The sequence below is a fragment of the Thermobia domestica genome, chromosome 18 (assembly GCF_964235325.1).
Source record: "Thermobia domestica chromosome 18, izTheDome1.hap1.1, whole genome shotgun sequence".
In the NCBI taxonomy this organism is placed as follows: Eukaryota; Metazoa; Arthropoda; class Insecta; order Zygentoma; family Lepismatidae; genus Thermobia; species Thermobia domestica.
Genome location: NC_137471.1, coordinates 154,160,597 through 154,188,125, shown reverse-complemented (window position 1 = coordinate 154,188,125; position 27,529 = coordinate 154,160,597). Strand labels below are relative to the sequence as shown.

Here is a 27,529-nt window from a genome sequence, read left to right as displayed (position 1 = left end):
GATTATAACCAGAAAATAAAACAGATGTAGGTTTATTTGCAAACAAAAACTTCAAATATTGTATTATGCAAGTTCCGTCAACAATTCAGTTAAACCCAATAAATAAATAAATAAATAAATAAAATAAAAAATACGGCGAGTTTCGCTAAATGTGAGGTAAACTTTTGGGTTACACACATGTAATTTGAACCTCTCATTTAAAATAAACAAATACGTATTTCAGCGTTCTTTGATTTTAGCTACGTAGAAGGGATTAAAAAAAGTCAGAATGGTTCGCTAAGATATCCTCCATACGTGGTGTCGTGGAGCCATTTGCTAGTACCTTCATCCTTCCTTACGCGTTTAAATTTGCTGCTCATATTATCTCTTAACCTACATGCTCTTAAACAAGTAGAAAGAGAGTACGAAATAAATTGCAAAACTATTTAGAAGCTTCAAAACCGGTTTTATTTGTCTGCAAATTGTGGGGAATTTTTGTGTTGAAAGATACAAGAATTGTATTATTTTCTTTTTAAATGTTTATATATACTGTTGGTACACTTTAGAAGTTTATTAGGAAGATACATACGTAATAGATATATACTTCAATTCAAACTTTCTACATCTAGAATCGAAGCAAGATAAAAGAACACGCGTTGACATTTACAAAATTTGTGAACTCCAAATACATCAAGTTTCCTGAACTCGAAATACATAAAGTTTCTTCATTACAAAGAAATGATGTTGTTATTTTATTTTATGAAAAAGTTTCTTTCTGAATATTGATGCTGTGCTATGTAATTAGTTATTTTATTTTCAAAAATACTTCACACAGAAAAAAATACACTACAAGAAATTGATAATTATACACAAGTAGTGTACAGCAACCAGATTTCTTAATAAATTTTACAGTCACTCACGAAGATACAATATGAAGCTCTGAAAGTCATTTTTAGACAACTGAGCTTTTGTACAAAAATGCACTGATAACGAAAACAAGAACTGCTTCTTTACATATACAAATGTTTTTGTTTGCATGGAAATTTATGATCACAAGCCTGGGAATGTCATTATTTGAAATAATGTATAAATTACATAAAGTTGCCAAAATTCACCAAAAGAGAAAACTGAAATACATCTCACAGATTCATGGATATATCATACCTTTATTCTTCTTAACGACATTAGATCAAAAATAGCAAAAGCGTCTCTCCTCTGTTACAAGTTTCAATAACAATGTAACAATACTAATATTACTCTTATTGTAATATTATTACAATATTAGGTTTGGTTCAATTCTCTGTTCCTTCTCGTCACTGGAAAAAAGCACACTACACACTAGACAGAAGACACAGTGAAAGGCACATCTTCTTCATTCGGTCTTTGGGAAGTATCAGTGTTGCAAACCAGAAAATTCAAAAGCAGCGAGTAGAGGGAAGAAAAGTAAAACGAAAGTAAAAGGAAAATTAAAGAAAAGTATAGCTGTTGAAGTATCTGCTTATTGCACTTTGGTGTTTTTTGACTTGTGTGTCTGAAATGAAAATATATTGATATAATTGTTTCCTAATCGCTAAAATATGACATTCATTAGGGTCGATTGCACCATTCTCTGATAAAGGTAATTTATCGGAATGATCCAACCTTGTCGCGGTAGTAGATCTCATCTTACACAAAACTGTTTGCGACCAGTGCGACATGACACACATGACCTTGCGACCAGTGTTACCTTATCTGACGATTAAAAGATATAAGGATAGTGTAGAATTGGCCCTATAATGTGCAAATGTTCGAATGGTGTGAAATTACCAAAAATAGTTTGTAACTGTCAAGCTAATTCATGTTTGAAATAACGGGCGAACCAAAAGTTTGGCACGGTAGAGTAACTGGAGAAATACAATTCTTATAAAAAAAAACGCAAAAAATAATACCGGTATTCAATATTTTTCAAGAAGCTATCCGATTATACCAAACGCAACACTCTACCTCCATCTTCTGGAAGGGATGGCGGACATTGATTTTTCAAATGGAAACTCCAATATTTTATTGAAGATTCGGAGATTACATCGCAAATATTGTAAGGTATAATCAAAACTTTCTCGTCGATATTGCGCTGTAATCGGCGAAATTAGATACTCGCCTCTTCGTTGATGAGCTTGATATTAGCTCCGACCATCTGTACACGGTGCAGTATTTTGAGAAATACGAATCGGATCAACAAAGTTATTCAATGGTACCAAACACGATACCGCACCCTACCGCTAAGTGGGGTTAGCTTAGACATTTGAAATGGAAGCTTTTATTTCTTATTGCAGAGTCGGATTCTGCGCACAAACCTGTATAAGATTTAGTCGAAACATCGTTGTCGCTGTGTGACGTGGCGCCTTAATGGCGAAATCAGGAGAACTTCCTATATGTATTTTAATTAACTTCAATGCTGTGGACATTGTGAAATAAGTATATATGCGACCAAAAAACAAAAGAAAATGTGTGACTATTGGGTTCTTTTTAGGGTGTTTATCGTTCCTTTTCCGCAGTGGGACGCGAGAGAGTGGACCTACAGTTGAAAGTGGGATCCGAAGCTCTATTAGGTTTAGGAGCCGGGATGTTCCCCATGAACAATTGCCGACGAAGATCGTCCGACCGTCGTCGGTTATTGGGTGGCAGCAGCGAAAAGGGTGAGCTAGTGCTGGTTCAAAAGCGGCTGTCTATTTGTCGGCTTGGGATCGGACACCGTCTCGGCCCCGCCGCTGTTCAGGAACGGCAGCTATGAGACAGACGGTTGTCTTCGGCCCAGCAGTGGCAGGACATCGTCCCCCGAAGCGACTGCATCATGAAGATTTTCGCCATCGTTTCGGCTGACTTGTACGAGTAGTCTCACGATACTGGTCGCGGTCTCGCATAGTTTTAGATAGTTGATATTATCGAATTCTTTCTTTTCTTCTTATTGTTATTATTATTATTATGGCGTGTTATATTATCTGCTAGTAGTAGTAGTAGTATCAGTAGTAATAGGAATTATAGCATTAGTTTTAGTAGTAATAGTACTTGAACTAGTGGCAGCTGTAGTAGTAGTAATAAATCTACCATTAGTAGTAATAGTTGTAGTAGTAGTAGTATTGTAGTAGTACTAATAGCAGTAGTAGTGGTAGTAGTAGAAGTCTGTTGTAGTATTTTTGCTTTTTCCTTTTAATCCTTTCATCCTTTAATTTTTAAATGTCTATAATGTGTTAACAACAAATTGATCACATCGGACCCTAGACAAGATTTGATTATGCCGTTCCAATATAATTTCAAAACTAAAGGAGTTACTATTAACCCAGATAGCAAAAATGACTTGCAACAAACTTGCAGCAGATTTGCAATTCAAGTCTGGCAAACTTGCAGCAGACTTGTGATGCAAGTCTGCAAGTTTGATGCAAGTTTAATGCTAACTTCCTAGTTGACGCTCTTCGAACTTGCAGCACGCCTACAGTGCAAATGTATGGTAAGTTTGCAAAGCAAGTTTCTACTTGCACTACAAGTGCGCAGCAAGTTGCCAGCAAGCTAGTCCAGGTTTGACGCAAGTCTCAGCAAGTATGTCACTTGCACTGCAAGTGCACAACAAGTTGGCAGCAAGTTTTTGTAGGTTATAAGCAAGTCTCTGCAAGTATACGACTTGCACTGCAAGTCCCTAACAAGTCTACAGCAAGTTTGTAGTAAGTCTTCTGCAAGTATATACTTACATTGCAAGGCTACAGCAGGTTTTCATCAAGTGAGTGTAGTAAGTTTTCTGCAGGTATATACTTACATTGCAAGTCTACTGCAAGTGTGCGGAACTTAGCATAGCAAGCCTGCAGCAAGCACTTTACTTCCTCTGCAAGTCTTCTGCTAGTGATAGCACATTGAAGGATGCATTAGCGAGTACAGCTTGCACTTTCATTGCAGAAGAAAAGTGCATTATTTTGCTTTAATACAAATATACCACTTGGCGAGACCAAGTGATGTACTTGTAAAAGAAATAATAAAACATGCATTTTTCTTTTACAATGGAAAGTCTAGGCCGCGAAGGTTAATGCTCATCTCGCCACTGCCTGCTGACTTACACATGACTTATGGAAGTGAAACGCTTGCAGAAGGTACTGCATGCAAACTTACACTCATACAAGAATGCAATTGATATGAAAGAAAATGACAATATGGCCTAAAATTCTGCAACAGCAAAATGTGACAAAATAATCTAAAAATTCTTTTGCTGTAACCGTGAAAAATCAAGTTATTATTTGTATCTGCATTGTCGTTCGTTAAAACAGTTTTAACATGTGTGTAAGCTTCCTGATTATAGCAATTATAATCCAACCACATGGAATTCCTCGACAAAACTATAACTAAACGCTAGTGCATAAACCTTGATCTTCTGAGAATGGATGCATCAATAAGACTCTAGAATGCCCACCTTTTTTTTTATACCTTTGATGTTGAAAAATCTCACCCTAGACTTACGTTACAGCAAGAAATACTTTTTTAACTTAACAGCACACGTCGGAGGGTGAAAACTGGAATGCTTCCCGGTGATTTTAGCTCTTTTCATGCTATTTAAAAATATTTCGACTTTTATAGGTTCGTGTTCATATTCTAAAGGAAATTAAAAAAAAAACATAAAAGAAATTAATACTTCAATATTATAAGGAAAGTATTCTAAATAATATAAATGAACAACACTTAATTTAGTTTCATTAATTATATTTTGCCCTTGTTAGTTAACTTTTTTTTTCGTCCATGGGCTAAATATGTAATACAAAATTTGCTTTTCAAAATACTACGTTAATTCTTCCACTTGTTCCCCACCAACTGCAGCTGCTTCCTCTTTTTGCTGCTTCTCCTTACTGAAATATAAAAGGAAATGCAAACCGTCAATTTCTTATATTATAAATTCATTACATATATCATTAAATTAATTTTAAAGTAGTTTTCGCTTTATTAATTCCACAATGTCTGTAATCAAGGTGTCTACTGGAGTTTACTTTTATATTTCGAGTGTTCTACTAGAAATACTGCCTACTACGTTATATTGTCCACCCACGCAGCTTGTGCAATATCTTCATCACTATCTCAGCGTTTTACCTTAAATCTTATATAAGTAGTATCTATCAACGCTATCCCGAATCTAATATATTATATACAAACTAAACCTTTTTTCTTTCTCTGGCTGGATATTTTTTCTCTAAATTCTGGTGATTTGTTTGAGAAGTGAGTGATTAAAGACTGTGATTATTATTTCTAATAACTGAGACTTAGAACGTGTAATTGTTTAAAGGAATGAGACATTCAGTACACAGTTTAGGTTTCTTGAGGGTTAATAAACACTGGCATCTTTTGTATCTTATACGTCTGCTGTTCCATTGCATCGGCGGTAAAGACGTTGAATCCGCTTTTTGAGATACTCGGTTCAATAGAGTTGTTTACTGTACTGCTACAGGTTATAAATGGATATGGAGAGACTGTAGTTTGGTGTAGAGAGACTGAGATCTTAAGAATCCGAATCCGACTGAGGGGAATAAGCGCGAATGAACAAAATGAGTCAGAGTGAGCAAAATGAACCAGAATGAGCCCCTGTGTGTCCTTTTCAGGGATTTTAATAATTTCTTTGTGGTGGACAACACTGTCGCGTGTTATCTTCGTCACCTATAGTTTCTTCTCCGAGTCTTGTATTCTTGAAATGTTCAGTTTAAGAAACCTAAACGTGACTCCATGAATGTCCAGTCAGCTTACTATATTCTTTGTCTTCAAACAATCACCTATTCTCAAGTGTGTTTCCGTTTCATTCTTACAAATTGATAAAAGAGGTCCTGCTTGTTACTTTTGTTTCTAAATTCAATTCTAAACAAGACACCTGTATGACCATCTTGTACTTCAGTACTACACTCCGACTTCATCATCCTTCTGAATCTAGCTGGTACACTCGAGGACAAAACTTGGGTCCTCGACAATATTTCAAACAGATGTACTGCGTTTCTAATCAGCCCTCGAGCCATTCAACGAATCAGCTTAAAGAAGCGAAACGCATAACTTTTACTACAAAGCAGAAGTACGTATTACCCTTATATGATATTTGACAATTATTAAAGATTTCTTTAAGTGTGTAATAAAGAGCTGCATTATAGGTGGCATTTGCGTTATAATACAGGGATTTATCAGTCGCTGACGCGATTAAGAAATCTATTAAATATCCAGTCTAGTTTCCTTTTACGAAACCCAAAATCTAGTTTTCATTTACAAACCCATCAATTATAAAATTGCATACTACTTACAGCCTAATCAACCTAGTTTTAGCTTGGTGCAGCCAATCGCCTATGTTTTCTTTCACTTTCTCATCAGTAGTACTAATGTACACTTTCTTACACGCATCTCAAAACAGAAATAATTAATTTTAAAAAATTGTATTTGAGTATACACAGCAATGCAAGACACTGGTAAGGACGAAGTTTTATGAACAAGACTACATCAATATATTCACATTTTTTCGTAAGGACAGAAAGATCTGGAATTATTTATTCATATTGTACAAAGCAGCTTGGACATGGAGTTAATTCCATCCCTTTGTTTTTCTCATCTTAAATGAAAAATACAAGGTAAACACCACGGACATTGCTGCAGTTTACAAACTGTAAACTATAGCGCGAAAAAAGAAATATAAAATTTATTCATACAATATGTAGTTCTATTGGCTGTGAGAATTAAAATCTAAATTCTTACAAACAACTATGCAAAACAAGTTTAAAAATAAAATAAAAATTAAAAAAAAACTTTCGAAGGGAAAAGCATGGAGAGCACTATCATTAGTATATAAAGATTTATTATTTGATTTATATGAGAGCGCTTCCCACGATTCTATCTTTCAAAGAAAGATCAAATTTGAAATTCTAAAAGCGAGAAAAACTCGCAAGTTTTTTCTTGAATTTCGATAATCGGACTTTTTTTTTATATATATATATAGATTTTTCTCTCAAATTCGTATTTTCGAGTTAGAAGCAGATGTGTTTACGTCTTCGTTAGTGACAATATTGACGCGCCTCTAAAGGCAAACAAAGCCTCGAATCAAGGTAAGTTACCGGATCACTGTTGTACATGGGAGAAAGCACTTCCCAACCCTAACGTCACCGCAGGCGACAAGCGAATATTTCAGCAGTAAATTGGCCCCGAAAACTTATTTAAACGGCAACAGACAACTTCTAAGAGCCAAAGGTCGTCCTACGTATAAAGTAACAAAAAATAATAGGAAAAATTTAAACTTCCAACGACACATTTTGTTGAAAGAAACTCTGACTCGTCTTACAGGTTTGTCACTTGTTAAAAATTACGACTAAAATATCAGGCCCGATATTGATAGCTACACAAATTTGCAGATATTTCCACATTTCTGGTAAACAGACAATATATAGGTAAAACTGAAAAATGTCTTCCTTCTGGTGAGTAAAGCGCAATCCTATATAAATATTTTAAAACTACATTTAATATTTTTATGGAACCTCTTTTAATACGAGGGTTAAGTCATAAGTCATGACAACTATTTCAATATTTATTTAAAATAAAATCACGCTAAACAGCTGCCTAATTCAATAATTCGAATATAGCGTCAAGAATCACCGATGTTCCAAAGTTAATTTACTCCCAGCAATTATTTCAGTTTCTTTCAGCAACACCTACCTGACATCTTAATGAAGAATTGCCATGTTGGTGTCTTGGTGCAATATACGATGTGGGTGATAGCATAACAAAGTTGCAAAATCTTTCAAAAATTTGAAAATGCATATTATTTATAGCTTACTGCTCTCACCTTTTAAAATCTTAGACATATTCACAAAGTAAACTTGAAAGAATGTATTTATACCTCTTGGGTATCTAAGGCTCAGGCCGGGATAAGGGAAGGGAAGGATGTGGACAGGCAGAGTCCCAGAATCTACCATCCCATCATTCGTCTGCTGGAACTAAAGACAAAGGGAAACCTCATCAGGTAGTCCGATCGGAGCAGTGAGATTTATAGGTATCAGTATAAAGAAAATTTTATATAAAGTACTTACGTAATACAATATTCCCAATTTGTGTTTCAATGAACGCTTTCTTATCCAATTTCTTCGTCGATCTCCCACTTAACGTGAACATCTGGGCCAATTCATCATGTAAGAGGCGTCGGAGCATATTATAGATGAGCGTCTTCTCATCACGACCACCAGTACTGGTTAACATTTGAACCTGAAAAAAATGCAGATATTTAATGCTTCTATTTTTCACAATAAGCAACTACAAGCTTACATATTACATGTAAGAGACTAAAGTTGTCTTATTAAGAACTATCTTTTTCCTCTAAAACGTGTTTTTCCCACTCACATTAAACAAAAGTGGATATTACAAATTTAAACCTAGAGAGTATAAGCTTGCAGAGAAGGCTGTTCCTATCCACATAAAGGATTTAATGCGTGGCGTATTGTGATTTTCTATTTTGTTCATTCCTGCAACAATTTCACTGTTGAATTATTTGCTAATCACGAATCAGTCAACTGATTTTAACAATGGAGAATATGGAAAATAAATAGAACCCTTTACATGGTTATGAGCTTCCTTCTCTGAAATTTTGAACCAAGTTAAAAAAAAATACAGAGAGGTTTCTGCCATCTATTCGTAGAGCCATCTGGTATATAAGCTCTCTCTTTTTCGGTGCACAAATAAAATCACTACGAGTGAAGGCCATCAGCAGAAACTCAAAATCGGAGATAGTTCCTTGCCCTTTTCAAGCAACAGTAAAGGAACTGGAGCTCGGTAATGTAATAAAAATTTTCAATAGAGAAATTATTTCCGAATAAGCTTCTGCAGGTTTTGCAAGCATGCAACAGAAGAAGCTAGATCATTAACCTGTTTAAGAAAGACTATACAGAGGTTTCAACTATTAGTTATCTTTTCACTTTTCTAGTAAACTAAAAGTATTTACAGAAATAAAATATCGTATTTGCCTAAAAATAAGCATGATCCAATTCTATTCGTAAAAATCTAGTACGCAGCTTACATGACATAGCAAACTTTCAAACAATCATCATCATCATAATAATATACAATACTTATGTCAACAATATGGTGCTTGTTGCCCATGTTATCACTAGCATCTACAAAAGAAAGATAGAAGTATTCCATAATGTATTAGGCACTAATAAATTTGATTGGACAATTCCCACGTGCCAATCTTTGCCCTTCTGTTTTTCAAGCTATAGTGGAAACTGTCGAACTCAAAAAAAATCTTGGGTTTACTAAGCCCCCGTCTCTTCTCAGTGATGCACTTCGGAAATGTCTACGTGGAACTATAAAAAACTTTAAAAAAAATCAGGATGACTATAAAAGTAATTACAACTTACAACCTAGCGAATAATTACCCAACGCTCCACACCTTCTAAAATTAACTTTCAATCGATTCCGTCGACTGTTTAAGGCTATCATTGCTTCAAAAAGAAATTAAGCGAAATGAAACGAAATATTTAGTTTAGCTCCCCATGGTTGTGCGAGCTTAGGGTGAAGGAGACGTCAAAGGATGGATGAAAGAAATGGTGGAATGAGAAAGTAGAAGGAAATGGGAAAGCCCCGATAAATCCCACGAGCACGATGTTGGCAGGGGCTGCGATCGAACACGGATCCTTGAAACTAGAAGTGAGCACTCTACTACTGAGCCACCATGGGCAACTGGTTCGAACAGGCCCACGTAAACAGTACTTTGAGGAATACGGTTTACCACACAGCATTAGATGAGAAGCACATAATGTATGTGCCAAGTAGTTTCAGACTGTATGAGAGAACGAAATATCGGGGAGGTTCCCCATGACTTCTATCAGTGAATAAAAAAACATAGATCAAAGAAAGTAGCATTCACTACAAGCTAGAAAGGTATAACCTATAAATATAAAATAAAAAGCAACGCCTGACATATCGATGAACAGGTGAATACCTGTAGAATTAGGATCTCAGAATAAACTCCAACTACAATATAATATACACAGCTACATTCAAGGAAAAATGTTGCTTACCAATTTCAATCTGAGTTTAGAGTTGTCCTTCAACTGTTGTTCAAACTTATGGAAGTCTTCCAATGTTTTCAACGGTAGCACGCCCAAAGAAGCAAAATGGTCGTCATTCTCGTCTTCTTCTGATACAGCCTTACTGCCTAGAATATTATTCACCTTTTTATCCAGATTGTTTACACTGTTTGATAAATCTATCATCCACTGTTGTAGAATACTCCACTGTCGATTCGAAAACGATTCATGTCCTGCAACAGGTAATTTCATTTACGTCAGTGTAAAGTTGAATAAATTGTAACGTTCACAAAGCGTATACATTCCGTGAAATTATATGAGCTACCACTACCCTGTTCCTTTTTAGATTTCTAAGGTATATATATACTGTATATATAGAATAATCTTAGTTTACAATAAAAGTTACACCAGCAACAAAAAGCTTGGTGAATGTAATTACGTAGAGAAAAAAGGGAACTAAGAATAAAGAGAATGTATACAACTTTTTATAGAGTGGAAGTTATGTGGTTGAGAAGTGAATCGATTGGCTGCGCAGTTGGTAGCACATCGGACGTATGCTCGAAGGTCCCAGGTTTGATCCCGGGTTCATCACGTAACTTACACTCCTTAAAAAAATAATTTGCACTTACAGGGATTTGGCATATCAAAATCGGAAGGTTAACCGTTATTACGAGAAAAAACATTATGGCTCTTATTCACCCACATTTTTACCACGCATATTTTAATGGAGCTGACAGGAAAATGGCTTAACCATCCGAGTGACAACAGCTAATAAAGATACTGTAGCCAGGCAAACACAATAGGGCCCTTCAGAAATATGTCTGCCAAACCTGCCCGTTAGAGATTACCAATTAAGGGTCGAATTCGACCAACTGAAGTCCAGCAGAATTCCCCAACACAATGTAATAGTTCAATTTTTACACTATACGAAAAACAAACAAACGTTCTTTGGTTGACCCAGCATAATATGTAATGTGTTCTGTTGAGATTTATCCAATGTATGTGCTTTAAATCTCCAAGTTACAGAGAGAAACACTAAACCTGAGTGACGGCCATATTAGATTTAGTTGACATCTTGGTTTTGCCACACCTGGGAACTTGAAGACATATCAAGAAGTCATTCGGCCCAACTAAAGATTACAAATCAAAGATCAGCTCCGACAATTTTTCTCCCACGTTCCCTCTGGTTCCAATATATAAATAATTGAGATAGTAATAATGAATTGAATACAATTTCTCTAGTCCTTTACGCATACAATCCTTAGAGAAAGGGGAAGGTCAAGGATCTTGAAATGCAGCAGCCATGGCCTTATAAAAGGTACTATTTTGGCATTCGCCTGGTGGCACTGAGAAACTAGGAAAACTTCAGTCAAGACGGCTGCCCGGAGCAAGCTTGGTGCCCACGCTCAACCTACCGAACGATGCTTGGGAACCAGACACACTATCCCTACATCATCAGCTGAGTAGTAGTAATAATGAAAGAGATCAGGCTATATAACTTTAAATACGAATGAAACGAACTTTTAATAAGAATGAAAGTAACAAATCGATTAATGGCAGATAATGTATTCTACTGTTCCGTTTTGCTTTATATAAAAAAAAAAAGAAAAAGCTGTCCACACTAGTATTGAATAAAATGCTACATTTCAATAGTACCAATTCTCGCATAACGTTGCGGAAGTTGTTTTGATTATTAACTTTCAGATATCAACAAAAAAATGGTACTTCAGTACCCGAAGTATTTAAGCAAAGACTCCTGTACTCAGAGAATGAAATTAAATATTGAGTTTAACGTCCCAAAACTTTTCTCCGAGGCTAAGGGAGACGGTGATGATAAGAATGAAATGGTGAAATGAAGAAAGTGGGAGGAAATGGGAGAACCAAGAGAAAACCCTTAAACATGGTGTTTGTTCACCACAAAGCCCACTTAACGCAAGCTGGAATAGAACCAGGCCCCACGCACAAGAGGTGAACATTATCGCTGAGCCACCGCGGCCACGTACTCAGAGAAGAATATGGCAATATTATATCCCATAAGCCTGTAAGGGTCTGATGAGACAGTCCACAAAATTAACTTTAAAAAAGATGGGTTTATGCGGAGGCGGCTCCGCGTCCTGGATAGGTGCTAGTATAGAGGGTTATGAGGTATTTGTCTCAGACTTCCTTTAATTCTTTTCAAATGAAAGTAAAGCTTTTTTTTTAAAAAAAAAAATATAAAATATTAATAAATTGTAAAACCACAAGCGCATATTAGAATGCCATTCTGTGTCAAACGATACGATGCTTGCCGAACTACTTGAACGCGTCAGATTATGTCACTGTCAAACAGTATGTTCATATCAAGAATGGCATCGAATTGATGGCGAAAAGACAGGGTCACCCTATGCGACAAAATAGATGAAAACTTGTAACTAATACACAGGGTTTGCCCAAGTGGGCGCAGCCCGAAAAAACCCGGTGGTTTTTTTCGGGTTGGGCCCACCTGAAAAAACCCACTTTAAAACCCACCTGAGTTTTTGACCTATTTGTTAGTATATTGTTGGTACAACTAAGGTGATCACATTGTAAGTGATTTTCATCAGATTTTAGACTTTCCTTGGGCGAATTAGAGGCTTTCATGTTAAGGTATACAATAACATTCAATATGAGACCTTTATAAAGTTCTGAATGCACTAAAGGTTTTTTTTTTAAACTTACCTTAGCTTGAGATAGTTATACAACAAATTAATATATGGGTTATGCTTATAGCCTATTTGAAGTAAAATAAGCGATTTTGTACTTTCGAAAATATTTTCCGTGAATAGTATGCTCGTCGACCCCGAGGGACATTATCACTGATACGTTTGACGGGTTTAAGGTCATAGGTGCCGGTACTATTAGTACACATGTAAATACATTAGTAAAACTACTAGTATTATTTCTTACTTTTGATGTAAAACACAAGTTTCTTCAACTAAAATTTGGTTCTCGAACAATAACAGTTTAGTTCAGTCATTTGTTGCTACTCTTCAAATAAGCATTCTGTAGAATCAACACCAGCAATAGCGTAAAAATTCTTGTCAAATTTAAGAAGCTTAATGCTCGGGGTTTCGAAGACTATGTACCGCTTACTATTTCAAGTGCTGAGTTCAACGCCGTGAAAGAAGTGCTCGGGAAATTAAACGCAGAAGGATCGGAAATGAATACTTCAACAATAAAACTGTTTATTTTACGCTTAAGCCTGCCATACGTCCCGTAAAAAACGGGGCAGTCCCGTTTTTGGGCCCGAGTGTCCCGCGTCCCCGTAAATTTAGTCGTGACAGGGAAATGTTTCGTACTTTAACTCCGTTCCATTTCTGCTATCAATATCAGCTTATTCGAAAAGTTAAAAAAAAAAAAAAAATCTGACTGGCTGGAAATCCTGTAATTAGTGAATGAACAGTGGACTGTTGCAGGTAACAGTTTCGAGGAAGTTATTAAACCACCCTGATAGCGGGCGAAATCCGACTTGATAGCGAGCGAAATTTGCAATGTTACTTTTTCCATTGCATTTTATGGAAACTCGGATAATTTCCGGAACATTAAAAGAAAAAAGATGGCTTTGAGTGTTTCTACCTTTACAAACACAGGGAAGATGACTAACCCTTTCTCCGGCAACACATTAGATAAGTTAACAAGAATTATAATCTTTTTCAGAGGCTAGGGTACAGAATTCTGCTTTGGCCCAGGTCTTAGAAAAATGTAAATCTGGTCCTGACAATTACACACGACACAAGGAGAAAAATCAGCTTTTCATCAGATTAAACTGACGAACGTAATTTTGGCAAATACAGCCATGTAAATAAATATTGCTAAACGCGAGAAGAATATTGAAGGCAGATTGTACCACTGATTTAAATAATTTGCATATTGTTTTCCTATAAAGCATTTTTATAGCACATCTTAAGTTTTTAGGCATCTTCAGTCCGCACAATTAATTGCAGGGTACGAAGAGAGAAAAGCAGCTGGTGCTTAGTGAACTTTCGCTTATTATATTCTTGAAAAAAAAAAAAATTGAATCTTTTAGTTTTAGTCTCACGGTTATGCCTGCTATGCTCAAGGTGACGGTGATGATGAGAAATGAATGAAATGACGGAATGAAGAAAGTAGGAGGAAACGTGAGATTCCCAAAAAAACCACGCACAAGGTGTTTGTCCACCACAAAGCTCACTTGGCGCGAGCTGGGATCGAACTAGGGACCCCATGCACCAGAGGTGAACGCTCTACCACTGAGCCACGGCGGCCTATTATACTTTTGTTCATAACCAGACTACAGTTCATTGCACTGTGTTGGAAAGTTGAGGGGGGATCTGAGGTGTCCGTATTCTCATGGAGAAAATATGGGAAGTTCATTTACGCTGGAAAATGTTAATTTCATATAAAACATTTTGAAACATTTATTTATTTCATATAACATGAATTGTATCTTTGTTTTAAATTAATAGACCCCTTTTGGTATTCATATTTGGCAAACGTCAGTCAGGCTTCTGGATGACTTGATGTATATTTGTTCGTTTGTCTGCCGAGCTCCTTCATGACTAAGCGGTTAGTGTACGCGTCTTCGGCGTGGGAGACCCAGGTTTGGTTCCCGGAGGGAGCTCATGTGGTTCGGATTCCATGTTAATCAGTAGGTCCCGTCTCATATAGCCTCGCTGCTGAAAGGGAGTTAAACACAAAAGCAACTCAACTCGTTTGACTGCCTCTACCACACACACTACAGGGTACAACTTCCGGCCTTTTAAGTTAAAATTTTCAGAGTACAAGCACGAGACACACTAAATTTCCTGCATAGATTTTGGCGGTATACCAACGTAAAATATCAAAATGGCGGACATTTTTTCAAAACAGCGAGTATCCACGGTACAAAGCCCAATTTTCAGTCTTTTAAGTTGAAATTTCGACAGTAAAAGCACGAGTTACACTAAATTTGCTGTACAGATTATCTCGGGAATCTAATGTAAAATTTCAAAATGACGGCAATTTTTTCAAAAGAGCAGTGAGTAGAAAATTGTTGTAAGTTGTGACAATGACAATCTTCAAATATAAATCACATTTTAACACTTTTAGCCCAAAGACATTGAAACATTTCGAAAAAACCTGAAAAACCCATATGGGCCCAGGTGGGTTGGGCTTTTTCAAAAAAGCCCGGGCCGGGTTTCTTCAAACCCTGCTAATACATACCATATTATTTATTTCTTTAAATGTGCTGTGTAAACAGATTTGTTAAGAGTTATTGTAGCTAAAAAAACTCACTATGATTATTTACCCTGTATTTTGAAAATACAAATAGTTCACCTTTTGCTGGACCTCCTTCAATATCTGTTCGATTTAACAAACGCAGTGTCGTTCTTAAATATTAGCACGTACCGCTCGGAAACTTCCACAATCCAACGATGCTGTAACATTCCGCTAAGTAATTCCATCATCACTTATGAAACAAATACATCTTCACGTATAATCAAGCATACAAACGACAAATTCTCCATTTCGCACGGTAATTTTCTCAAAACTTTGACTAAAATTAACACATGCCCCCTTTCCCGGTTTCCTATGGTGACTCGATCGGGTAATTTGGAAGCGGATCCATGGTTCACAAACAAATTACGAGCTTCAGTTAGCTTAGTTAGGGGAAGGTTTTAGAACACTGGTCCTCTCACGTGAGTGAGATTCGCTGCTTTCTGTACAACAAATCAATACTTAATCCACACGCACTATTGCCGAGCGAATGAAAGCGCGTTTGAAGCCCCCAGGGCACGTTGCTTCTACGTTTATTACAACTCAATGGAGAGGGAGAGTGTTCTAGAACCTTGCTCCTCACCCCAGAGCAAGCAGGATGGGGAAGGGTGGCTTCGGCACTTTTGTGGCAATATATGTCGGTGTTCCGGGCAGGCGGTTAATACACTTATGTCGTTTGGGTGATAAGAAGTGTCATATTATAGTTTTTGCAGCGTCATGGTGTGTTAAAACGTAAAATCAACTATGTGACGTGTGGAAAAGAAGTAAAAATTCAAAACAAACGAATTCCTCCTCGCAGCGGGCCATTTGTACCCGGGAAACCAGTGAAACCAGTTAATTGCACTAAGGAGAGTTTCCCACAAATTGATTTTCTTCATATATCTATTTGAGTCTTCCTTGTACTTTTTAATATGTCTAGCAAAGGCTGATTTCGATATGTTGTGTTCTCTTGCTACCTCTCGTATACTCTTCTTTTTCTCTATTACTATCTTTACGGCTTGCAGAATATCATTGTTTGCTGTTTGTATGTAATCTAGGTTTATCTTCTTCCACTTCGTGGCATTTTTCTGAAACAGATGTGAAAAATACTAAATAAATATAGCGTTAGGCAAGCGGAAACACAGGAGTTATAATAAAGCTACCTAATGTTTTCTAGTACAGTAAAATTAGCTCTGAACCCGGGCATCCAAAAAAACAAAGGTTTGAGTGTTCCACATTGTTCATTACACTTTACTTTAAATGTGGTAAAAAGTCTCCGCCAAAAGACTGTCGGGGTTTGGAGGGTGAGGGGGGCGGGGGGTTGGTATGAGTTGTTGAAATTAGTTTAGAAAAATGATAATATTGTTGATCAAAAGCATATTCATAATATAAGTAATACTTTAATATACAATCCTTGACATCTAATCTATATGCTTGACACCTATAAAACAAATACAGTAAACTCTCGATTATCCGCGATCTTCTTTACTGAAGAAAATCTACGTAGGAAAATAAAATCACAAAAAGGAAAAGGTATTTTAACATTTAAAAACAAAGCCAGTGGACTTTTTTATGAGAACGCAAATCAACAAACTTGTCTGTTTAGGTAGTAATAATGTTATTTGTAGAGATACACCTGTAAATTTCAATTCAATTTGACATTAAGAAGAGGTATGCATTGTAGCTCCACATAACATGTGTCTGTTTTCAAATGATCGATTAAATTGTCCAAAAGAAATTTTTTGCAGATGTATTCTTTTTTGTCCATTTTGCGCACTGTCCGGTATAAGTTTGCCGCGCCACCCAATTACAAGGATAATTAGAGTTTACTGTATGGAAAGCAAAAAAAAAGATATATAATTAGACAAACCTAAAACGAAAATTATTACCTTAACGCATTAAGCACAGAGAGTTTTCATTTCTCTTCATCATTCTCATCTTTATCTGAATTTGTTTCAGAAAATTCTTGCATATCCTCGTCATCTGTCAACACATCTTCTTCCGCATCAGAATCAGTGGCAAAATCTGTATTACTGCATCCATATCCAGCGCAGATAGTACACATGGTTGTGCACTGAAGGGCACTTCTTCGGCAATCACAGTCGCTTAAACAATCTTCTGTGCATGAACAAGAGATGAAGCGTAGCAACCATTCTGGAGCAACAGCAAGAGTTGTTGGTGTTGGACGCAGATATCCACTGACCTTCTTCCAGCCCCATTTTAGTGGGTTTTTCTTGAATCCATTCCACTGTTGCACTTGGTGGTAGACTCTCAGTGAATGTTCCCTTGCTGCAGCTTTCGTTGGAGGTAGAGTAGCTAACTTAAACTCACCTTGCACTGGCTGTCTTGCAACTGTCATTACATATATCTGGTGATGTAAAGCATCCAAATTTCGTGTCTTGTGGGAATCATATAAAGATAGAAAAAAATCATGGCCAGCTTCAGCAATGTCGTCTGCCTGTGCATTAGAATAATTAAAAATAAGCAATTTTTTCTGAGTTCCTCATCACTTTTAACTTTTTTAAATGGGGCTGTCTTACCTTTCCTATATATTGAGGACACAGAGTCACAGCCTCTAAAGGCATAAACACACAACAGAACTTCCTTCATGTACCGTATTTCATGCTGCATTTCTTGAATATTGTAACTTTGATTTGACTGATTTCCTTTACCAGGCACAATCATCTTTAAGCGTAAGCTGCAGTATGGGGGAGCAAGAGTAATTAACAAAACCAACAGATCAGTATCATCACCTATTACTCGCACCTCCATCCCATTTTGAGCCTCTGCGATTGCTGTCGAAACAATCAAAGTGTCTGCATCCCAATATGCTTGAAGCACATGACGCCCTCTTTCCTTCAAGTGTAATGTCAGAAGGGATATTAACTGTTCCTTGTTGTTCTGGTTGGCAAGGAAATCACTCTGCCCAAAGGTGACGTGAATGTGGTCTTCTACTTTCACATCTATGTTGGTAGCTGAGTGAGACCATTGCAGATGTTCCTCATCTTTTGTGTTGAGTTTTTTCCTATAACCATCGAACACGACAGTAGCTCTTCCGTAATGGGAGAGAACATAGTCACTATATTGTCGGCATATTACTCGAAACGTTGCAGGGCGTTGCCAAACAACACGATGTAGAAGATGCCCTCCATCGACCACATATGATACCCTCAGTGCCATCTCATCATCAGGAGGTGGATTGGTTCCTGCACTTGGTAACACTTTTAGGATTGAAGACTTGGTTCCTTTCCTCATCAAACCAGCTTCATCGAACAGTGAGGGAGGGCATGTACATAGTTCATATTTAAATATTTCTCTTAAATGTTCTTCTGTTCTCACACTACAAACCATGCGATGGAACAACTGGTTGGGGTTGACGTGAGTGGTGTCATTTCGGATGGTGACAGATTTTGTCACGGCTGCTAACGATTTGACGGTATACTTTCTTTTTAAATGGATTTCACTGAATTTCAGCCCTTCGATCTCTTTTATTGCAGAAAGACCAATATCACTGGCCTCGTCACAATTTGTAGTAGAGTCAGCCAATACACCTGTAGAGAGAGAAGACAGCTGAGGAGGTTTTGTAAAAGGGTTGTGCAGTCGAAACCAAGTTATTAAAACTTTTAGGTGCTTGGCATTTAGCTTCTGGTTTGCATCACGTAACTCTACGTGTTGCTCTGAGGAAGCATAATTAATAGATGCAAATATCTCAACTGCCTCTACGATTCTGGAGCTTGCAGGCATCGACTTCACCCATGTAGCGATAGTTGATGCAGTGATTCCTCTGCCACCAGTCAACCCACCGCTGCTTTTCATCGCCCGCATTAACACTTGTTCGATGGTCATATCGGTCCAAACACCGCACCAAAATTTGTTACTTCGGCGAATGGTGAAGAACCCTCTAGTGATAAATTTGTCGAACTCTTCTTCGGGTAATATACTCAGTAGATGTAGGCAATCTTGCAAGTACACATGCGCCGATTTCGCATAATTCAAGTGTCCTGTGGCATGGAGAAAAGGCAGTATTTGCTGCACACAGTGAAGATGGAGGTAAAAATCTCCAGTTCTCTCTGCTTTTATGAACATCTTGATAAGATGTACCATTTCTATGAATTGAATCCACAATTTTTGTGTTCTACCATGTTCCTTGAAATTCTGCAGCTGCTCATATAAAGTATTTGCTAAATTCTTGACTGCAGTAGACCTCACTATCTCATCAGCACCTATTGTCCAAGAAGTTAATTGCGCATAGAGTGCCTTTCAATCTTCCTTGTTAACATCAGGATCGTGTGTCTCAAGAAAAACTGTTATAAGTGCTTCTTGGGTTAGGAACAAAGCACGAATAGATCTGGAATATGCTTTCCCCTGCATCATTTTCGGAATGCTGTTTTTTGCGTATACTTGACTCCAGACCTCCTCCAAACCACTTCCAGCCATTATGTGACCTACTGATCCTATAAAAGAAAGGAGAAAGTGAAACTCTCCAAGGCGAATGAATAGTGAGTTCAGAGGGCTACTGAGAGGGGCTGCAGCTACAATTTCCCGAGCCTTGGCATATAATGGTTGATCGAACGTAACTATCGTGCAAGCCTGACCCTGCTTAGCACCTTCCTGAGCAGCATAAAGGAGAACGGTGTAAATAGTGGAAGTGTTTGAGGGTGCTAAATTCACAAATGGAAGAGCCAAAACTGGTGATGTTTCATACGGTTATCCAGCATGCAGCCTTTCCATACAACCACTCCAACCAGGCCTACTATCGGTACACGAACCATTAAGCCAAATACCAGACAACAAAAACATATTCAAACCGTGGGTGGTAATAGCTGATAAAGGTTTAATTTGCATTACTTTCCAATTTAAAGCAGTTTTACGTGTATACCCAGATGTATCTGGACGTTTGTATATCTGTAATTCTGTTCACCCACTGTGTTCAATTTCTTTTGTTCTGACATTCCTCCGAGGTACACAGGTGTCAACACTGAGTGCAGATTCACGTGTCACACACAGTACACCACCCATGGAATGAAAAGTGGCATGACCATCCACAGTATGTACATTGTAATCAGCATTATCAAAGACATACTGAACATAGCCCTGATTTATGTTTAATTTGTCCTCACTGGTAACTGACCTTTCGAATTTTAATATTTCGTTATAAGAAGAACAGAACCCCATATTTGCCAGTAAGTCAATTAAGAGCCTGGACCCAAACCTTCTGTGAAGGAACACTGCTGTACCAAATTGAACAGGAGACACAAATGATTTTGGCCTAGATACTGCAATTATGGAATGAGCAATAGCGATTGTTTTCCGTTCAGTACTTTTTTTATTTTCTTCTGTTATCCTGGTAGGCTTAATGATTTCATAAAGCAGTGTCTTCAGTAATTCTGGAATTAGATCTGGACTTCTCGTTTGAATTTACTCAAGAGTTGGAAACTGAGAACAATCATAAGCTTGAGATTTCAGTGTTCGTCGAATTATTGCTGCTGCAGTTTTGATCACTCTCAATTCATCATCTTTTTCAACAACTTGCCGATTTTGGTACCAGACGTCCGACAGGATTCTGGATGCTGTTCCACTGAAGCAAATTACGACCCTTCTTCCCGGAAGATCTGTTACATGTATGTTGGAACCAAAACGCCCGATCAATTTTCTTTTCAGGTGGCTGTCATCGTATGATTCCACGTTAGGGTTCAGATCGTTATACAGTTTTTGTAATTCCTTCAACGAGTACTGGCATTCATCATTCTCAATTAAATATTGACATAATTTATCAAATGCTGCAGCTCTTTCAGAGTCTGCTATTGATCCGCCTCTAGTTGCTGGCTTCCAGGTTTACTTGAGCCTTCCACCTTGAATCTTGACAAACAATACCTATGGTACCTACCATCACATTGGACTAGGTCAATGACATGCTAAGTCTGAGAAGTACTTCTCGTCCCCAAGCACAATTTCTTCTTATTGCGTCTTCACGGATACCTTTTATCAACTCAACTGTTTGTACCTCACTCCATTCTTCTTGGTATGGATATCTGCATTTCTATACGTCCACACATTGGCGACCACACAAGAAACACTGTGTTTTGAAGTCAAATAGAGCACGGGGAGTTTGTCTAAGCTCAGGATTTCGAACTGTTGGAATGGCTTGGGTTTTAAAGTGTAGCGCCTACGACACTCCTTATGCACTTCCAACACTACTTCCTTTTCGAATTTCTCCTTCACACCATCTTGTTTAATTTCACTACACTCTATTATTCTATCTCTCCCTTTTTGAGTTAACCGAATAAGTTCACCACCTTTATCAACACAAGGTTGCAGTACACAACTCATACTTACAATGATAATAATATCGTTTTCACGTCCACAAAGCAAATCAAAACTTATGAAACAACTACCGGTAATACCACTTGTTATACTTGATCAGTGTGCCTTTGTTTGGAAGACATAGTAAATTATCAGAAATAGGTTTTAAACGTAAAAGGTAAAGTAGATAAACAAGAGAATGTCGTTTACATTTTTTAAACATTAATCTTAAAAGAATAATTATGCATGTTGATTTAAAAATAACAATACGCAGAGGAAATGTCGAGATTTTGTAATTTAGAGACATCTGCGGAGCAAAAATATAACTGTATCTAACAAAGAGAAAAAATAATTTTCTAATCTCTTTCCTTCTAACCCTTCCCTCTCCCAAACCCGACACTATTTCTGAGGAGACTTTTTACCACACTTAGAGTAAACGGTAATAAAAAATTTGGAACAGCCAAACCTTTGTTTTTTTGGATGCCCGGGTTTAGGTAATTTTCTGCCTAATTTTACTGTACTATTCTCACTTGTGAGTAGAAAGGAGTGAGACACTGTCCCAATCCTCCTCAATTCATCATGCCATAATCCTCCCTGTATACCCACTTTTACTACTGTCACTATAAAACCACGAACTCTGGTATTAGAATCATACAAAAATGTTTTAAATATACTTTCAATACCTAACTCTCTACTCTTATATTAAATTATCTACTACCTCTTCATATTGTCAAATATTTTTATAATATACATCTTACATAATAGTTATCAGCAGTGAAGGAAAATTTGTCTTTGCTTCTAAAACCTTGTGCACGTTCAGAACCTGGTAGCAATGCTCATTAAATGTTGCCACCAGATCTCCTAGCAACCACTATGACTTAACACAAATCACGAGAGAGATATATCACTGTCCCACATCTCCAACTTTCCCAAACCTCACACTTTTCCCCTATATTTTTGTCGGCTCCCTGATATGGAATTTTATAAAAAATTCATTAACTGAAAGTGCCAAGGAGCTACATATTTGAGCAAAATTTTATTTTCGGTTTCACAGCGACATCAGTCTTGTGATAAAAGTATAAAACAAAGAACTCTATGTTGCTTCAAGACAAAAATTACCTATAAAACACCATTTCGAAATAACATCATAAGTGAAATTATAACGTAAAGGTATGGCGGATGTTTGTTTTAGCTAAACACCCGCTCGAGGATTATGCCTTCCACGGGGGAAAGAGAAGTCAAGGGTACTGCGAGAAAGGAGTTAGTCATGGTCTAAAGGATTTTTAGCAATTTAAAATAACTTTATGTTATAAAGACGCAAGTAAATAGAACATTACGGTCTTTACAATCGTAATCATAGTGACGGTGGAGAAAGGAAATGGTAGAATGAATGACAGACATGATGATGAAAGTATTTGGGTTTACATTTCATCATATTGCGTTGATGAGTGAAATATCTATGAGATGACTTGCATTTGGACGAGACTAACTATAAGATATTGTAAAATGACGGATATAGGTTATTCTTCTCCCTTGGGGGTTGCTTAAAGCTTTAATCAAAGGAAGTGGGAAACTCTGTTAGTTACAAAGGAATTATTGTGTAGAATATGATTTTATGATATTGTGCGGAGGGTGATAGAGAAGAAACTTTCTGATGAGCGGAAGATCTTGATGATTCTGGGTAAGGAATAATGATACATTGTAAGGAGAAGGAAGAGGTAGAACGACTAATGCTGTGAACGATATAAAAATTGATATGGGCGTTGATGGAATCGAAGAGGAGTGAATGATGAGGATTGAGCATTCCGGACGTATTTGAGGCAAAGTTTTTCTACATGGATCCAAATGTATGGAAAAGTCACGCGAGCATAGAGCTCTGGAACAGAGCTCGGGAGTTTGATGTGATATAGAATTCTGAGTGTGTGATCTTCGAGAACCTTAAGTTTTTGATAAAAGTTAACAGCTGCCAAAACCTAACGGTATGGCCGTAACTAAGCACAGGTCGAAGGATGACTATATAAGTGATCAAGAGTAGTTTTGCAGAAATACTCCAGGTTGTGCGAGTTAGTCGTTTTAATATATTGAGTCGATTATATGTCTTTTTGTTTATGTCCTGGACATAGTCTTCCATCTGAGGTATCTATCTATGGTGTGTCTTAAGTATTAACGGTTTTGGAGATTCAAAGACGACTTTCGTTAAGAGCGGTGGAAGTAAGTGTGAATTACTGTGAAATCTGGAGCGTTTCTTAGGAGGCAGAAATATTATAGTTTCGGTTTTAGCAGCATTGGATTTCAGTCGCCGTTTATTGCACCACAGAACAAAAGTGTGTATTATTCGTTGTAAGGCGTTGTTTACTTAGTGAATAATACGGCAAATTGCAAGAAAAGCTGTATCATCAGCGTATGGAAATAACAATATTTTGTGGGGGAAGAGGCATGTCAACAACATAAAGTAGATATAAAAAGGGTGAAAGTAAAGAGCCTTAGATATGCCTGAGTGCATAAATATTGTTTGATATGACTGTTGATTAATGTATTCGTAAGTACGGTGGCCAAACAAGAAATTGTAAATAAAACGGTTATATGCGATTAGAAGGCGAAAATGTAGAGGTTTTAAAAGCAAACCCTAACGCAACACGTCAAAAAATGCCTTCTCTAAATTAAAGAGTACCAGACAGGATGGCTTGGTGGTATTATACTTCTTATGGATGCAGTTGAGGAGACGCAGAAGCTGATCGTTGATGCTAATTTGTGGGCGGGAGCCTGTTGATGGTGTGGTAAAGATGGTAATTATTATTGATGGATGTTATTGATTTCAGGGTCATTATAACATTTATGATAGATGACATTAGTGATTTGCGTGGTAGAAATGAAGGTAGTGAGTGCTTTGTGAGTAGGTATGTTGGGTTGAAGATGAATATGTGGTGAATTGAAGTTGAAATGGTCTACAGGATGATAATTAAAATGCTAAGTGAATGATAAAGGTGTGAAAATCTCCTATAATTAGGAAGCAAAGGTTTTAGCTTCTTCTTGGTCTCAGTGCAGTTCCTGATCGTGATGTAAGAGAGGATAAGAGGTTTGGGTAAATTTACCAGCTAATGCGTTGAAACGCATCTAATATTGCGAAGGGTGTGATATGACAGAAATTGTGTTTCAAATTTTAATCCATTGTCGTAATTTATATACTTTAAGATAATTAAACACTGTTCGGTGCAGGGCTCTATGATACTAGAGAGCTTCGTGGTTGCCAGTGCAAACATATTCTGTATACATTTGATGTGAGTGTTTAACTAGACGAAAGTAGCGTGGAGGAATTTTAGGATGGTGAGGTGATATATATGCGGTTTGAGAGATGAACTGCTCAATTGCGAGTTGAATGATTGGTGGTAAAGATTAGAGTGGATTAACCCTTAGAATACCAAGCTTACAATGTTAGGTAAAGTGAGTTATTTTGACCCATTTCTGCTTCTTGTAAAAATATATATATCAAGTTTCATTCAGGGAGTTCAAATTTCTAACGTACAATAAAAAGGGCAATGTACCTGATCGTTCTTTATATTACAGTACATTTTATACGCAGTATACACTGTCAGTGGCGGCTCGTGATTCTTTCAAACAATACTTGAATTATAGTACGGTAACATTAGAAATTTATACATAGAAATACGCTGTCTTTGTTAGGAATAATTTCTGTCACACATTGTATTTTGATTACACCTGACAGTCCTTGCCAGTGTTGGGCAAATTTCAATTCAATTAACAATTAACAATTAATCTGTAAATTAATTGTTAATTGCAATTGACAATTGAAGTAAGTAGGTCTAATGGTTAATTGTTAATTGCAGTTGGCCATTAATAATACAGAATCAATTGCAATTAATCAATTGATTGAAAGTAATTGCAGTGGAAAGTAATTGCAATTGAATTCAGTCATTCAATTGCAATTGAAATCAATTGGCAATTAATTCAATTGCAATTGATTTCCACAGCAATTACTTTCAATTGATTGATCAATTGCAATTGATTTTCACTGATTAATTTTCAACACTGTAGTTCAGAAAGGGCGTGGGACAATGAAAACTTTGGCCACGACCAATTGACTCACCACCCATCGTGACCCATGACCCACCGTGACCCACTCTGACCCACCACCCACCATGAACCACTCTCACCCACTGTGACCCACAGACCCACCAAAACCTAATTGTCATCAACTCTGACCCATGATTCACGCCCTCTTCTCTACTGACTAAAGAGTTTAAACTTGTAATAAAACAAGCCTATGAAATTATCACTCATCAGAGTTTGAATTTCTACAATCAATCGCTCAAGTACCGCTCTATTACAATAACGGCGGATCTGACCTTTCTAATATAAATAAAATAAAGAGTTTGTTTGCGTCTGTCTGTCTATCTTTGTGTGGCCTGTGGACCAGATGAGTGAACCGAATCTTTTCAAAATTTGGTCACGGGTAGCTTGGTCTAGGGCCCAGATCAAGACGGGGAGTTTTTTTTTAATTTCGAACTAAGGGGGTCTCAGGGGGACGTTTTCCGGGAACGGCCTAGGGACCGGACAAGTTGACCGAGAGTAACCCAATTTTGGTCACGGGTACCTTGGTCCAGGTCCCACACCAAGGAAAAGCGTTTTTGACAAAATTCGAACCAGGGGTATCAGGGGGGCGTTTAGAGAGACATGTAAAAGTAGTAGAAAATGACCGATATTAGTGTCGATTTTATAGTTTTCGCAGTCGCTGGAATCAATGGTGAAACTCCGATCGCATTAATTTCCAAATTCACCCTATTCGGCTGCGGGCCGGGGGTCAACGGGGAGGGGGGAGGGGTACCGAAACGTAAAAGTAATCCAAAATGACCGATATTAGTGTCAAATCCATAGTTTTCACGGTCGCTGAGATCAATGGTGACACTACCATTAGCGATGACTTTCAAATTCTTCCACCGTTGTATGCGGGCCTTAGGTCACCAGAGAAGGGAATTCCGAGACATGTAAAAATAATCGAAAATGACCGATATTAATGTCAAATTCATAGTTTTCGGGGTCGCTGAGCTCAATGGTGAAACTCAAGACCGCGTTTACTTTCACATTTAGCTCCCATTAGCTAAGAAACGGAGGCATTATAAAGGGGATCAAGAGACATGTAAAAATAACCCTTAATGACTGATGTGATATTAGTGTCAAATCCGTAGTTTTCGCGGTCGCTGAGATCAATGGTGATACTTTCATTAGCGATGATTTTCAAATTTAGCCACCATTGTATGATGGCCGGGAGTCACCGGGGGTGGAGAATTGCGAGACATGTAAAAATAATGGAAATTGACCGATATTAGTGTCAAATCCATAGTTTTCACTGTCGCTGAGATGAATGGTGATACTTTTACAGGCATTGACTTCTAAATGCAGCCCCATCGGCTGTGGGCCAAAGGCGTTGTTTTTTGAAAATTGGAACCAGAGGATCATAGGGGCTTTTACCGGGATATGTAAAAAGTAGTAGAAAATGACAGATGTTAGTGTCACATTCATAGTTTTCGCGGTATCGGCTGGGGGCTAAAGGAGATTTTTTTTTTCACAATTTGAACCTAGGGGGTCTGATTGGGCGCTCACCGGGACATGTAAAAGTTGTAGAAAATGACCAATATTTGTGTCGAATACATATTTATCGGGGTTGCTCAGATGTATAGTGATAGCCCCGATAGTGTTTACGTTCAAATTCAGCCCCCATCGGCCTTCCCAATGAAAACTCACGTATGTTGGTGGATATATATTCACACAAAATATATCCAATTTTAGAAAAGTTTCTTAATTGTTCTCCCGTTGTTCAGTTTGTTTGCATTGATATTTTATCTGATCCGTGCGAAGAACGGGCATAACAGCTAGTGCGAAATGGTAAAGTGTTTGTCATGGACCAAATTACAATGAATTCAATTATATAGGTAATTATTATAATT

General features: G+C 37.4%; 1 protein-coding gene across 1 annotated transcript; it reads right to left on the bottom strand.

Annotated features, from left to right (window-relative positions):
* Positions 1 to 4,700: 4,700 nt before the first annotated feature.
* On the bottom strand, positions 4,701 to 10,476 carry LOC145676203 (uncharacterized). The gene is made up of 3 exons (XM_081747124.1): positions 10,023 to 10,476; positions 8,037 to 8,208; positions 4,701 to 4,841 (listed from the first exon to the last, which is right to left on the bottom strand). The coding sequence occupies exons 1-3, from the start codon at positions 10,281 to 10,283 to the stop codon at positions 4,780 to 4,782; spliced, it is 495 nt and encodes a 164-aa protein (XP_081603250.1). The 5' UTR covers positions 10,284 to 10,476; the 3' UTR covers positions 4,701 to 4,779.
* Between the last annotated feature and the right edge of the window lie 17,053 nt (positions 10,477 to 27,529).

What these genes read in the sequence shown, in the direction of transcription:
- LOC145676203 (XM_081747124.1), bottom strand. Translation starts at nt 10,283, where the DNA reads ATGAAATTACCTGTTGCAGGACATGAATCGTTTTCGAATCGACAGTGG. An exon ending in CTAAACTCAGATTGAAATTG is followed by an intron (nt 8,209 to 10,022) that starts GTAAGCAACATT and finishes CATTTTTTTCAG; the next exon opens with GTTCAAATGTTAACCAGTAC. An exon ending in AATTGGGAATATTGTATTAC is followed by an intron (nt 4,842 to 8,036) that starts GTAAGTACTTTA and finishes TTTATATTTCAG; the next exon opens with TAAGGAGAAGCAGCAAAAAG.